This window comes from Lagopus muta, chromosome 3 (assembly GCF_023343835.1).
Source record: "Lagopus muta isolate bLagMut1 chromosome 3, bLagMut1 primary, whole genome shotgun sequence".
Lineage (NCBI taxonomy): Eukaryota > Metazoa > Chordata > Aves > Galliformes > Phasianidae > Lagopus > Lagopus muta.
In genome coordinates, this window is record NC_064435.1 from 64,052,451 (window position 1) to 64,068,670 (window position 16,220).

General features: G+C 40.8%; 1 protein-coding gene across 1 annotated transcript; it reads left to right on the forward strand.

The window, feature by feature from the left end:
• The first annotated feature begins 1,520 nt into the window (after nt 1-1,520).
• FRRS1L (ferric chelate reductase 1 like) lies at nt 1,521-15,671 on the forward strand. The gene is made up of 5 exons (XM_048940603.1): nt 1,521-1,725; nt 3,619-3,703; nt 4,187-4,325; nt 7,803-8,049; nt 8,508-15,671. Exons 1-5 carry the CDS (start codon nt 1,521-1,523, stop codon nt 8,678-8,680), a joined length of 849 nt encoding a protein of 282 aa, XP_048796560.1. The 3' UTR covers nt 8,681-15,671.
• Nucleotides 15,672-16,220: the final 549 nt, after the last annotated feature.

The following is a 16,220-nucleotide window of genomic DNA, read 5'->3' on the forward strand; positions in this document are numbered from 1 at the left end:
AAAAAAAGAAAAAAAGAAAAAAAGAAAAAAAAGAAAAAAAGAAAAAAAGAAAAAAAGAAAAAAAGAAAAAAAAATGTCAAGAGTTGTTTTAATTTTTAATTTAAAGGATTTAACAGGAAGGAGGCAAACACAATAGGGTCAGAAGCAGTATCTTCAACTTTGTAAATGAGCACAGCTCCAGTGCGATCACTGACAGTATCTCAGCTGTCAGATTTAAATGATAGCTCTCATGTAAGTGCGTGCAATGCAGATAAACATCCCACATGTTTACTGTTGCTGTGAAGCATCGCACAGTGCTCTCAAGCCTGCTTCCAGTGAGGAGAGAATGCACACAGCTGACAGCTGTTCCAGTGCTGAGCAAATGCTTATTCACAGGCAGTATGGCAGTTGGGTGGCTATTTCCAAAAGGAGATGGGGGGCCTTCATCAGAGCTGATTATTGCTGGAAAGAATAAGCCACAGCCTTATTTTCCCATTAGCCTGATTTGTAAGGGTTTTTCTATTGCTGTTTGCTTGTTTTCCATTGGCCCTGCAAAGTTTGCCAAACTGCATTGCAAGGGGAAGAAGAGACTCATTATTTTGTATCTGAGCATGGTGCTGCTCTCCCACAGCTTCTTACATAGGTTGCCTCAGAACACATTGAATTTGCATGTGATCAAAATTACTCTTGCACTTTTTAGCCCTGAGTGAATGCTGCTCTGTTTGGAGTGAGCACTTGGTGCTCGCTGGGAGCACTGCAGCAGTCAGTGCCTCTGACAGCCCAGGGGCATGGACTCACCCCAAAAGCAGCCCCATCTGAGAGTAACTCCAAGCAGTCGTCAGCGATCAGAAATGAAAGGTGTCACTGTAATTGTTAGGGTACTGCCAACTGCAGCACATCGTTCAGCCGTCCCACCACCACCCCCCGAAGTTTGGCCGAGTAGAGGAAGTGCAACCACGCAAAACCCCACTAAAAAGCGAGGAGTTCTGACCAGAAGGCACAACCAAGCCCTGAAGTAGTGTGCGAGGCCGCTGCCTTAGTGCTACCCGCGGGCACCACGCAGCACAAGCACACGCGGGCCGCGCCGTCCCGCTGGCCAGCCCGGGCTTACCTGGGCGCAACGCGGCTCTGGTGGCTTGGCGAAGCCCGCCGCCCCGTCAGGTGGGAGCACGCACACCCGCGGGTAAGCCGCACACCATGCGAGAACGAACGAGCGGCTGCCAGCGAGCGGCTGCTTTACCTGCGATGAACGTAACTCGGTCCCGCCTCACAACTCCTCCAACCCCACACGGACCCGGCGTGCAGCAGGCGGGCGGGACGGCCCCGCCGCTCCAGGGGCGCCGAGACCTTTTGCGGTGCCGCCACGCGGGGCCGTCCCACGCCCCGTCCTACGTTCCCTCCCCGCGCCCCCGCCGACCCCGGGGCGGTCTCTCCTCTCCGCTGCGGCTCCTTCCCCGCCGCCCCCGCGCTGCCGGCGGCGCAGCAGCCCGGGGCGGGCGCGCTCAGCGCCGCCGCCTCCCCACCCCGCCGCCGCCGCCGCCATGGCGGTGCGGAGCGCCGGCGCTCGGCGGCTGCTGCTGCTGCTGCTCCTGGCCGGCTCCGCCGCCAGCCCGGCGGAGGAGGGCGGCGGGCGGCGGGAGGCGGGCGGCGGGGAGCAGGGCGAGGAGGCGGCGCGGCCGCACCACGACTCCTCGTACGGCACCTTCGCCAGCGAGTTCTACGACCTGCGCTACCTCTCCGAGGAGGGTGCGCCGCGGGGCGGCCGTGCGGGAGGGCGGGCGGGCGGGCGGCGGGGGCCGCGCGGAGCCGGGGCGGGCGGCGGCGGCGGCGGCGGCGGCGTTCAGGACGAAGGCCAGCGCCTGCCGCCATCTTCTGCCCGCAGCCACCGCCGCGCGGGCCGCCGCGCGCCGCACCGGGCTCGGCGGACTCCCCGCCTCGGGTCTGCGGGCCCATAGGCAGCGAAGGGCGGCGGGGCACGGGCTCAGGGCCCGGCCGAGGGCAGTGGGAGGCGGCTGCCGGCGTGCGATGCTCGGCCGCTCGGTCGTGTGGGAGACGGCACGGAAGAGTGATGGAGGGGTTTATCGGATTGTTAAAAAGCCGTGTGATGGCGTGACTGGCAAGAAATTCGGCCGCGTTTTTCTTTTTCGAAACAGATTTTGGATAAAGTGGGAAAAAATGAAGCAGTGAGAAGGTGGGATGTAGATGTACTACAGTCAGTCTCGTGCTGATGCTCCACTATGAACTGCTGTGAAATGTTGCTAGCTTTGTATGCTTAAACCAGCTGACTGCTTTACCTAGCTCATGGTGTGGCCAATGGAAGCTGTAATTTGCGGGTTATGGCCTATTTCCTCTCTCCTTCAGCACTATCAGATTCACCTAGAAGGTGAATCGGGGCTTGTGGAGCCCAGTGCCTGGGGGGCAGGGCACATGCTCCTGTTTGTTTGGAGATGCTGCAGCCTGCAACTTTCAGAGCACTTTCTGGCTTCACAACTTAATGCTTTGTTTTTAAGTTGGCAGACTAAAATCACATTAAAATACCAATGTTCATAGAACGAAACTGAACCTCTGCAAGCCAAAACCAATCTGCAGAGAAAAACATATATTTAATATTGAAAGTTTTTCACAGTAAAACCTATGGTGTGCATTGTTGACATGATGAAAAGAACACAGAACCTTCCCACTTGCAGGTTAGATGAACCAAAACTGAAGGTGGCTATTTGTAAAATCTATGTAATAAGATGAGAAGTGATGGCCGCAAGTTGCGCCAGGGGAGATTCAAGTTGAATATTAGGAAAGATTTCTTCTCAGAAAGAGTGTAGAAGCAGTGGCACAGGCTGCCCAGGGATGTGGTGAAGTCCCTGGAGGTATTTGAGAAATATATAGATGTGGCACTGAGGGACATAGTGGGCATGGTGGGGATGGACTTGATAATCCTAGAAGTTCTTTCCAACCTTAATGATTCTGTGATTCTATGAGAGGAAAGGTCTGCTTGCAGATGTTCATGCCATGTCTTCAGTGTATTACAGTAGAGCAGATAAGCTATTGCCTGGAGTCATAGATCCTTCCTTATCTGTCTCCTCTGTGCCTTACCTCACAAGTGATTGTAGGTCATTGCTGCAGGCATTGCCTGTTTTGATACTCTTCCCTTCCACACTCAGTGCATGTTTTCTGTACTTCTTAAAGGAGAAAGTATCCCTTCAGTATCCATTCCTAAAGCTGAGAAGTCAGAATTCTCTTCCTTTCAGATATTCCGAGGGATCCAAGCATGCACGAAGAGCCAGCCGAGCGGAGAGCCCCAAGCCTTAGCTGAATGCCCTGCTCCATGTTCGTGCTGCCAAAGCCTACATGGTCAGTGGAAGGCTTCCTGCTCTCATTGTAGCAAAGTTGTGCTCCAGCGCTGTTCTCCCCCACCTGAAGAATGTTGCAAACCTGAGGAAATGTTTTCATTTCTCTATGTTATTTTAGTATCTCAATCCTGGACCTACTGATAGAGGGCCTGTGTCTGTGACAAGGTAGTCCCTCATCAGTACAGCTCAGTTATCACCAGTCAAAGTAAACACTATTGGAACTCCTTCTCTTCAGTGTTACTTCTTTTTTCTCCTCGTATCTTTTTGGTTATGCTTTATTCTCATTCTACAGGTTACCCTTTTCCTACTGCACCTCCTGTGGATCCATTTGCAAAAATCAGAGTGGATGACTGTGGAAAAACGAAGGGATGCTTCAGGTCAGTCTTTGATAAAAATGCAGGTACCTTTACATTTGCAAATGTTGACTGATTGCATTCAAGAGTTTGATCAATGTTCCATATTCATTTGAATATTTTTTTCTTATTTGGGAACCTACTCTACAGTGTAGGACTGTTTTGTTTAAGTAAATGAGATTATTTAAGGACATCAGAGTTGTGGACTAGATTAATTTATGATCTTTGCATTTTCTTGAAGCGCTAACTTACAAAACAGGGACTCGGCATTTCAACACAGTAACACTGTGCGTATGTAATTGCTTGTCATTATGATTAAACATAATATGTTCTTATTCTAAAAAGGTAATATTTGCGAGCAATTAACAGTACTACTTTAGTTTAGTGTGATTTGTGTTTTACCACCACTCTACCAAAGTACATTCTTTTAGTGTTTCTTGTAGAAACATAATATCTACAGCAAGAAATTGAAAGGCAAAGTTTGCATGTTTTTCCATTTCCATTTAGGTACGGCAAACCTGGCTGTAATGCAGAGACCTGTGACTACTTCCTAAGTTATCGTAGAATAGGAGCTGATGTTGAATTTGAGTTGAGTGCTGATACCGATGGCTGGGTAGCAGTGGGATTTTCCTCAGACAAGAAAATGGTAAGGTTCTTAAAGTTCTTCACGTTGATATGTGAACACTTTTGCATGCCAGAATATCAATACTTTATGTTTTATGTGTCAGAAGCAGAGCACGTATGTAAAAACTGACTTGCTGAAAGCAAAGTACCCAATAGTCACCGGGGAGCAGAAGCTAGGTCTGCTGTCTCCTCAGAACTGCCTCATCCTTAGTAGCATGTCCTTTCCCTTCTTTGCTAAATAGTGCAACAGTGTTTTGGTTTATCTTTGACTGTTTGAATATTATTAGCTTTTTGTCTTTTTATTATAATATCCTGTTGAGTTTTTCATGTTGGTGTTACTTGGACAAAAGGCACATCAGGAACTAAATATCACATAGTTCCATTCTTAAGTAAATCATCTGTCTTTTGCTGATACATATATGGCTTTCATTTAAGAACTCTGGGAATCCTCTTGTTTCTTTCATCTCTGTGTTTTATTCCAGGAAAGCCACAAATATGTGACAAAATGACTACTGCTCACTTAGATACATACTCTAGAAAGCAATCCTGTTAGGATTTCTTCTTCTATCTCTCCTGGATTTTACTGAGTTTTGTTTTATGGTCATTCATCTACTTGGTTGTTCAGTGAAGAGCCTTATTTGTCGTTGTGTTTCGCTGGGCAAAGAGGCACATATACTGTTTGGACATAAAAAAAAAACCTGAGCAATAGACAACTTCTGCAAATGTTTTTTTTGTGATCCTTGTAATACGCTTAGGATTAAAATGTAGTTTATAACACTGGTCTTCACATGCAGAGATATTCCTGAGTACATGAAGAATACTGAGTCTGTGTTCTATAATGCTAGTTAGAGGAGAGTACTTTCTTGTTCAGTGGTAAGCAGTAGTCAGAAAAAGTATAAAACATGGAAATCCTGCTGTAGAGCTGGGAGAGGCAATGGGAAGACTCACACTAACTTAGCAACATTTTATCAGACCAAAATGAGAATCAGAAAGAAAATATGAGGGCAGGTGCCTTTCTCTCATGGGTAACTATGTCTTGAGTATGACGCTGCAAATAAACACAATGGAGAGAGCAATCTTTTGTGTCATAAAGAGTGTTGTGAGGTATGGTTTTACAGCCAAATACCAGGAGGAGTTTGGATGCTGGAAAGTACAAGTAGTCAATAGGATTTTCAAGGCAGGTCAGTAACTTTAAATACTTGGCCCTAAGCTATTAGAGATTATGTTAGTAGTTTGTAACTCCTTTACTACCTGTACCTGTGTACCTGTACTACCACTCAAAGCAAAGACATTGAATTTCAATGGTTAGTCAGACTTTGGAGAAATAACTGCTTTCAAGTACATTTAAACCTTCTCAGTGTGATCTTGCCAGACTCTCTGCCACACCTCTCAACCATCCTCTGCACTGCACTATCACTTTCCCTCCCCGTGCTCCCTTGCAAGCCCACTCAGTCCAACCTGTCCCATGACTTCAGGTCCATTCAGCCTGTGAGTGCAGTTCATCCAATGCAGCCCCATTTGTGTTCCCACCCCTGACCCCATCATATTCTCTGAGTTCCTCCCTCCCATTTCACTCAGGAGCGCAGATAAACTACTCAGCTTGCCTGCATGATAGCGCTCAGTCAGAAACATGACTTTCTGCAGGGCAGGTGGCATAAGCACAATTCCCAACCATGAGGATGTGTGCTGTAGCCCATGAGCTTGCCTGAGCAGACAGACTTGTGCTTGTGCTTGGTGGCTGGAAGGTGTGTACAGTATGATAGTCCCTGGGACACACTAGCTATGCTTTAAAGCATACGTTACCTTTCAGCCCAGGTGGATGGACCAAACTGCATGTAAAGTCACAGCTTCCAGTAATAAGAATGGAAGCTGAAAGATTTTCATTATAAATTTGATATGAGAACTACCGGTCAGCTGGACTAAAACAGCTGGTGTTTGCCTTTCTCTCTTGTTCCCCTGCTGACCTTATCCCTTGTCGTAGCTTGAAGATGTTGTGGAATCTGGGATACTTTAATGATAAAATGACTTTACATCACAAAAGCTTTGCTGTGAGAAAGGGGCTGTACCGTGGAGGCCCTGATGAAAACATTGTGGCCTGGATAGCCAAAAAGTTCAAGGGAAAAAAAGTGTTTTTGGGTTGTCAGATTTTTTTAACTCCTGTGACCTATTTCTTTGTCTCAGATAACATTACAGTTTTCCACTCATAAGCTTTTGTGCCTACTCAGGATTTTGTAATGTCATTCTGTTAAATGAGGTGCAGAATTAATTTTTTTTCTGAATGTGGAAACAGTTTTTTTGTTGGTTATTTTGTTTGCTTGTTTGTTTTGCCTCTTTGTACTTAAAAATGAGAGATTGGTACTCAGAGGCAAAGAAAAAATTAAACTTTGAAAAAAAAACTTTGAAAGCAATGATAGGCTCAAGACCAAAGCTGGAAGGTTAGCCTGCAATAATACTAGGTACAGAAAGGCCTTCATAGGCATAGTCCTAAGAGATGCACTGTGCCCTTTTTCTTTCCTTTCCCCATAACAGCAAACTGACAGATGGTCACGCCAGTGAGCACTGCTTGTGGCATCAGTGTGACCTATCAGAAGGACTTGTATTGGAAGAGTAGGACCTGTGTCTAACATAGCAGTGATACCTAGTAGTGCATGCATCAAACTTGCAGTGTTTTAATGGTTCATGACAGCAAGGCATCTACAAGACAGTGCTCCTAAAATTAATACCTGAATGATGCAGTGCTTTGCAATTTTGAGTTACCTCAAATAAACTATTCTAACAACTGTTTTAATGTTTCTGTAAATGACTAACACAAACAATTGCCTCACACTTCTTTCTATCCCTTGTTTCTTTGATTGGTAGTTTATACGATGGGAAGGGGCACAAGTAGATTAATCTTTTCTTGTATTCTACAATATTCTGTATTGTTACTGTTTGCTGATCATTTTCTCTTACGGTAAATGAGAAGTTATATTATCATAAGTGAACATGAGATTAGAAAAGACAGGCTGTAGTTTATGATAATAGTTATACAGATTTAGTAGATTAATCTTCTCTAACTTATTAAGTTATACTGCTTTTCTGTCTGCAATTCTGATACAGTAGATTTTGCACACATAAAGGAATCAAGACCACCAATTTTACTGAAGCAAGATCCCAGAAAATCACACATTATGAAAGAAAATAGCCTTCTGCTCGTCCATTGTGTGATGTCAGGGTGATATTATGCCTTATAAATGTGTTGTGTATGTTAGGTTGTTTTGGATCTTAGATCCAAACAAGAATGAAGAGAGAATAAGTAATTGCTAGTATTTAGTCCGTGCTGTTCAATCTGAATGAAGAAACATTTCTAGGGAAAAGAATATCTGTGTACTTGTAATTTAGAAGAAGGGAGTGAGAGACCCAAGTCTTGATTGTTTCTAATAGTTGAAGTTGTATAAATAAATGAGGAAATGCTTTGTGACACTTGTTTTCCTTCTGCTAAAATGTGTTTACCATGTAGGGAGGAGATGATGTCATGGCTTGTGTTCATGATGATAACGGAAGAGTCCGAATACAGCACTTTTACAACGTTGGTCAATGGGCTAAAGAAATCCAGAGAAATCCTGCTAGAGATGAAGAGGGGGTTTTTGAAAACAATCGTGTAACTTGTCGATTCAAGCGTCCTGTATACGTTCCCCGAGAGGAAACTATTGTAGATCTGCACTTGAATTGGTACTATCTGTTTGCCTGGGGTCCAGCAATTCAGGGTAAGTTGATATCTGTGCTACTGACAACTTAGGTATCAAAATAGATAAATGTTTTTCAGTGACGTTGTTCTTACTTATATATTTAATGAATTAAAATTTTGGCAGCATCAGTCTTAAGAATATAGAAACAGGAAGGTGAGATAGCTAGCAGAGTCCTACATATCATATTTTCTTGGTTATGCAGCTATTGTTCCCACTCTCCAAAGCTAAATTTAAGTTAGGACAGATCATAACTGGAAGTTCTGAATTCCTCTGAAGGATGATTATTGTTTACTTGAATGTCATTTGTTTTATTCAGAAGTTTAATTTTAGAAATCAGAGCAATAACTACTCACTGACATTGTAATGTTGCATGCTCTTCTGTGTATGAAAATTAAGTCTTTCTACCTATTTGTTTGATAAATCTTTAGAAATCAAATGCAGCTGATGTTATTTCTTTCTGCCCTTGCCTATTAAAGGTTCTATAACTCGTCACGATATAGACTCACCACCTGTATCAGAGCGTGTGGTCAGTATTTACAAGTATGAAGATATTTTCATGCCATCAGCTGCCTATCAGACCTTCTCTTCTCCATTCTGTTTGCTCCTCATTGTTGCACTGACCTTCTATTTATTGATGGGAACCCCTTGACCTCTGGAAAGTAACGAGAATTTGCCAGTGAAAGTTTCTCAGGATGGTTGGATATATGATGGATGATGCATATTTCTATTGGAATTTATATCACACCACCATTGTCATCTAGCTGCTTTTGAACATGGTTAGCTTCTCAGAAGAATGAAATCACCATCTTTTGAGTGGCTGAGTGGTGACAAATCATTTAAGAATAATGAATGAACAAATAGGAGACGATATTCAGTGTTGTGACTACTTGCTTAACGAAGACTTTTGTAAAATAAGTGCGTGTGTGTGTGTGTGTGTAGGTGTGTTTGGGAGGTGTGTCTGTATGTGTGGTTAGGAGAGTTTCGTGATGCACATCTTATCAAATAACAAAAAAATGCCTTCCAGATCGCTTCTAGAAAGCAAATTTGGGAAAATATTATAATGTCGTTTGGTACTTCTGGTGCAGAGAAAGTCCAAGTGTGGTTTCTGAACTTAGGATCAGGATGCTGACACTGCAGTAAAAAAGCTCCCCTTCCATAATGGATAGTTGGATGTTTTTTTCTAATTAATATTGATCAAGGTTTATTTGCTCTGATACTTTCAAAAACTAGCCTTGCATAATCAAGCATGAACAGGATTTTTTTAATGGAAAGAAATGATCAATGTCTTTATAACAATAGTGTTTCAACAACCTTCTTGAAAGAAATACCTGCTTGTTTTGTGTGAGATATCTGCTTGTGTGAGATATTACATTATGTAAACAAAGGGAAAGGAGAATGCAGTCATTTGAATTCTCCATACATAGGAAAAGCAAGTGTAAGCCACAGAGAACACTGAAGTTTCTAACAAGCCATAGCACATCCTCCCAATCAATGAAGATTTTTTTTTAATTTAAAAGTAGTAATGTTGCTGATGTGTAAATATGTTTTTAAATAGTTGTGCAGTAGTACCAAGAAATCTGTTTTTCTGTGTTGTATTCTTGTATATCCTGTTCATGTTAAAGGTGAATATGGGCAGCAGATATTTGCTTACAAAGAAATGGAAATATAACTGAGATTATTTGTAAGGAGAGATAGGAATTAATAAAAAGATCAGTATCTTTTGTTTCATCAAATCATTGCTGAAACATAGCTACAGTGGAAAAGATGGGTTAAAGAGGAAATGCACTTCAATTTTTTATCACCGATAAATTATACAAAGATGAATGCTAAATATTATCAAACTGTAAAGTGTCAAAATACATTTGAGCCATAGAATGTTCTGAAAACTGAATTTGTGTAGAGAATTTCTGTCATTCACGTGACATGTATAGGTGTAGCATTTGAGTGTGTTTGGGTACAGCTGCTCATTTGTTTCCCAACTTGCATTATTGCACCAAATTTCTCTCTAATGTGATGCACTTAAGGACTCTGTAATGTAGGATCTGCTAAAATATGTGATAGACATTCTTTGTATTTTCATTCCTGTATAGTGTCAAAAAAAGTAACAAGCTCTGTTGGATTTGCATCATTCTTCATGGAATGAAGTTAATAGTTTTTTTTTAGGCTCTACATTCTTGAAAGCAATTCTTCAAGTATGTGAAACAGGCTTGAAAAGGAATAGCAAACTCTATCACAAATCCTTTATTACCTTTATTTTTAGAGAAAGATTTCTCAGAGACATGTAACATTTGCATTGATGTCTTTAAGGATATGTTTGCTTAAAATTGCTGGACTAAGGTTAAATAGGGGTGAAAATAATGCAAATTGAAGTGAACTCTGAAGGTGCACATAGTAGCTTCTTTCGTGTAAATTACCTTCCACAAGTTGAATAGCCAGCTCACTATCTGATAAAATATGTAGTGGAAGCCACCTGATAAGGAAGGTCAGCTTTGGACATTCATGACTGTAAAACAGAGGTCTAAGATTAGCAGAAACAGAGAGCTGAAGTCTTGGATAATGAGTTTTATAGTAAGCAGCCAGGTGAAGTGAGGAAGTTATTAGGGCTAATTCCTTCTCTCCTGTGTTAAAGCATAGGCAGTTTAGGGAGCTGAGATACCCTTTTCTGAAATTACAGCTACTCAAAGTAGCCTCAGGGCTACTTTAGTTTATGGCCTTATTTACTGCATTTCCCTGATTACCCACTAAAAGGCTAATCTAATAACTGAAGCATACTGAAGTGTGATAGAAACCCATTTGGGCTCCTTTAATACAGTGCTGCACTTAGGGATAGCCTGGTTAAACCTAGGCAGAGACATATGTTAAATATGGCAGTACTAATACCAAGGTAAATGTACAACACAGGTATTGCTGCTTTGCGCTGTAAAGCACGCTGCAGGGAGTCAGAGCTGTGTAAAGGTTGAAAGTTCAGGCTCTAAAGCAATAGTGAGGTCAGAGCTGAAGCACAGCCACTTATGGGAATGCCCAGTGCAAAGCATAAACTGCTTCAGGCCACAGATGTACCCATGTTCTAAATTAGGGTAGAAATACAGTTCCTTTTTTTTTTTTTTCCCCCTCCCAGGTTACTTTTAAGCATTCTGTCTGGTGTTTTTGTTGTTGTATTTTTCTCTTTTTGAAATATTAGCAGAGATATGCACTTCTAAATGACCTTGATCCTTGAGCTTCAAAATACTTAATTAGCACTAATTAAGCATTTCTGATTAACTGGGAGGAAATAAAAGTCCACAACAAGCAGCCAAGCAATCTATTATTTGGCATTTACATTTATGGCTGAGCTATTATTACTCCCTGGTAAACTGTTCTAAGATTTTGTATACTGCTTCACAGGTATTAGAAAAGCAACTGTGCATTCTCTAAGTGTTCAGCAGAATGTTTAAGGAGAACTGAATGCTGAAAATAATGATGATAAATTAGAATCAGGAGGTAGGATAAGTGGTGTTTTTTTGTGGGTTTTTTTTTTTTTTTTTTTTTTCAGAGAAGAAAGTTTGTTGTATTGTGGCACTTTGTCTGGGAGTTGTAGGAAAAGCAGGACTGTGAGCTTTCCAAATTCAGGAACACAAAGAAGGCACAAGCACTTGGATATGGGTAGTTGGGAGTAAATACGAGAACAAAAAGGCTATGAGAGAAATGAAAAGGCTTTAATTCATTGGTGCTTAGCTTAATATGATAACTAATAATTATTAACATTTAAGTGAACATGGAAAGTATTTTGTTTTTCATGTTTTCTTTCCTAATGCTTAAAAGTAGGATTGATCCCTGCTGTACAGTTACTACAAAGTAGCTCTCTTCAAAGCAATTGAAAATTGGATCATTTTTAGATTCTTTATGGTGACTACCAATAAGCAGCTATTAAATAACACATTTCCAAAGCACTTTAATTTTGAGAGTGAGAATAACTTGCTGCAGGGTAACATAACACAGAAGCAGAGGCTTTAGAAAGGTTTACAGTACAGTGGTCTTTGGAAATTTGATTTGGTTGCTAATTACAAAGATAATTAATTAGAAAGATAAGACAGGAAAGGACCATAAGGCATTAATTAGCAATCTTGAATATATTCTTTCCATGCAGAACCATATTCAGCTCTGACCATAGCTTGTTACGTTAACCATAACACCTTCTGCTCACGCAGTCTGTCTTATCTATAACTTTGTATACTTACAGTTCATAAGCTATTTGAAGGAGCAGTCAGCTTCTTTATGATGGTGCCTATCACAAAGGGACCTTGTGTTTTGACTGTAGTGTGTGACAGGTACTCCACTACAAATACCAAGTTCGGCCTGAAATAATTTAGGCATAATTTAATTTAACCATAATTTAGGCACAGGAGAAAGAAACAGAGAATAAAGACCTCTATAAAGTTTGCTTTCCTTCAATGGAATCAAATAACTTTATGGATAGTTGAGACACTTCTAGATGCTATTTATTTTTTCCCAAATAAAAGCTTAAATGATTTTAGAATGTTGTTGGGTACGGGATGATGCTTTCATCTACAGTTATAGCATTATAAGCGAATTATTCTGTTTCTGGAAGATAATGTTTTAAATAGATATTTTAAAACCCCTCTGAGGCTCCCTTGTCTTTATTGATGGGCACTGCAATATTTGGGTAGCAGGAAAATAAGTACTTGCAGCTACCCTAATCGAACTCCCCAAATCGGTTAAAAGTTCTGAAAGTTTTTTTTTTGTCTTCACTGCAAAGATTAGAGAGTAACTGGAGCAATGCATGCATTAACAAACTGCCTGGGTAGTAGCTTTGAAGCTTGATTGGGTTGCCATATCCTAAGACTGGACCAAAAAGAAAAGCTCTCCTTGTGCTCAGTGACTACTGTGAAATGGTGTTATGACTGTGTTAATGTCTTCCTTTGAAAAGTATTGTGCTCCTAGTCACTAGCCTATGTCCTGTCCCTGTGTTCACATCTGATGATCCTGAGAGGTCTTAGCCCAGCTGTGAAGAGGAGTTACTAGGCAAGGAGGACTGAAAGCTGCTTTCCCAAACAGCCAGGTCACAGTTAGAAGTCTGCATTGTAGATGATACTCCACTTCTCTCTACTGTTGTGAGTCGAGGGGGAAGGGAAGAGGCGGTACTCTTTTTAGTCTTTATTCCCCTTATTTTCCTGTCCTTATACTGCATCAGACATTTAAAAAGAAGTAAATTATCCTCCTTTTAGAGCATAGACCTGTGGTCTTTGATTTCTTCTGGGAACATTAGCTGTTGGCACTCCAGAGGCAGAACTGGAGCTCATTTACAAACCTGCTCATTTTACTAGCATGTAAATTAACGTTGTGACTCCCTGCCATACCGATACATTGCACACTGATATGTTGTTTTTACACTTTTTCTCCAAACGGTTTCCCAGTGAAAAGTACTCAGTAACAGCTTTAGGAGAAGGAAACTTCTTTCACAGGCAGAATTACAAAAAGTTTAGCATCACTCTTTTTCAGAGATGCCTACTGTGAAAATGCGAATATTTTATACAAAGTGCAGCTGGTGAAGAGCCTTACATTTACAGTAGAAGTAGAAACATATTTCAGTAATACAGTTGTTCTGGTGCTTCACAGAGATGCGTATGTGCCCACCCTGCATGAAATGGCACCTTCCATTTCAACCCTGAGCCACAGCATGTGGTGAGCAGGTGGAACAGTCTGCGTGGATAATGTATGATGATGTGGAGGCGACCTCAAATACTTCAGGACAGATGAGTGTAGACTTTGTAATTAAGACTGGAGGATGAAGAAGAGCTCATGGTTTTGTCGTACTTCCTATTTTTGCATGACTTTACATGTGGCAAAAATGCATGTAAATCACAAGGAAATTTTACTTGATATACAAAGAAGCAACAGAATCTAGAACAGGAATTAAACTATTTTGCAGTCCTAGCTGTTGTAAGGGCAAAAAGTCCAATTTATGCCTTGAGATGTGTGCTCCCAAAAAGCTCCAAGATTTGAGTGGGAGGCTTGATCTTGCCCTTAGAGGTGTATGAAGAAAGGCCAGGATCCTGTGTGTGACTGTAGCAGTTGGATGCTGTGTGTACCTGCTCACTGGCTCTGTCACAGACTGCTTGAGTCTCAGAAGAGGGGAGGTTCTAAATCTTAACAGCTTTATTTGCCCATTGTCTGTTTCCCCTAATTGAAATTGCATTATCAAGGTTTCTGTAGCATTGTAGCATAGTTCTTCCACAGCTTGCCCAGCACAGACAGGGGTCTAACTGTAAGCCTGTTGGCAATCTAAAGAAAATCTCTGAGTATAAAAATTAATTTGTAAGCTTATTTATTTATTTACCATATGCCAACTATTCTATCTTTTGCTAACTATTCTGTGGAGTTCATATGTCTGAGTGTCTGATTTTTTTGCAGATATAGTAAGATCTAGATAAACCTTCCTTTTCTACACCTGTTATTAAAATAATCACCAAGGTAACTCTCAGTTTATCTTATGATGAGTTTTGATAAAACTATGTATATTTATATTCCATTATTTAATTTCTCCCATCTGGGTACAGGTAGTGAGGTAAAACCAGTGTAATTTTGGAGGGCTTATGCATCTTGTGGAATTTGTAGATGTGAAAAAGCAGACTGAACAAACGTTACTTTGAAAATCTGTGATTGCATTGGCAATAGCAAAGGAACTGCTATAAGGAAAAGGGCAGATTTTTCTTCCCTTGAATTGCCAAGTAATTTCAATAGCTTTCATTCCTAATTTGCTTCCATGTTTGTTACAGAGGCAGGGATGCTTGCTCATATTGATGTGAGGTGGGAGCAAGGGGAGAACTTCACAGACCATGTTTGTATAAAAGCTACTGCTCAGTATAGACCAGTTCTGATGTGCATTAGAGACCACTTAAAAGTGTCCTTACAAGGGGAATTTTTATATGACACTTTTAAGAAACATTCTTTAAAAGTACTGTGCTATTATTTATATAGGCTTGGTCATTACAGAATTGCCTGTTAGCAGTAATCTTCTGAGTTGTTTCTAAATGCTGCTTAATGCAAATTCATGTTTACATTTTTAAGGAAGGAACTGGATTTTTCAAATGTGTTAAGCAGCTGCAAATCTTTTATGGCTTCAATGCCTACTCATGGCAAAGTGATTGCAGTCTGTTACCTAATTTAATCTCAGAGCTCTCTGTTAAATCATTCAGTTGCAATTTTGTAAGTTGCTAATAGTAGAAGACTAACTATGGGGAAAAGTCACCTAGATTCTATGCAAAGGAACGAAAATATTATTGATTTTTCACAACCAGATGAATGAAAAATATTCTTCCCAGAATCAATATTTAGGCATACTAAATGTGTTGAAGGGATGTGAAAAAATTATATAAGACGGCTTAAAAACACAAGGTTAGACTGTATTTTGGAAATAAAAGCAAACAAATGAAAACCTAAAACAAAACAGAAAATCTTCCATGTTCCCTTACTCCTAGCTGGTATTTTTGGACAGTGATACAGAAGAATATATATGAAAACAGTGATGTTGCCTGTTACAGGATCACATTTGCTCTTTTAATATATTAACTTCTTGCCTTCTTCAGTGGAAAAAAATTAGTCTCACATTATTATTGTTTTGGGTTTGTTTGTTTTTTCTTCTTTTTTCCCAAACAAGATGAAAAAAAGATATTAAAGAATCAAGGAAATATTTTCATATAGACTGTCAGGATAACAGCAGAGGAAACAATGGATGTCATACTTAAAATGTAGGAGGCAAAAACCGTATTGTTTAAACCCCAAATTCCATATCTGCAACTGAAATGTTAAATTGCTCACCTAATAATAGAACAATGGTCTTCTGTTTTTTCGTGGTGATATGAACCCCATGACAAAAGCTGAAATTGTAAGAATGACCAGATTTCACTAAAGCTGGCAGTATCATTCAAGTCTTGACAGAGAGTCAAAGGTGGAATCCCAAACCTATTAACTTCATTAGAAAAATGGGATCGTAGTTCTCAGTGATGTCCCCAGCCTTCATTTAGGAAGATAAATTTTGTCAACATATTTGAAGCACTGTGAGTTCTGTATAGGTGAAGTCAGATGCTAGATATGTCTTGGCATTTCTGATTAATATAGTCTGAGATCTGCTTTGCTTTAACTTCTTAGCACTTAAGCAGACTGTCATAACTACATTAACACTTGCCACT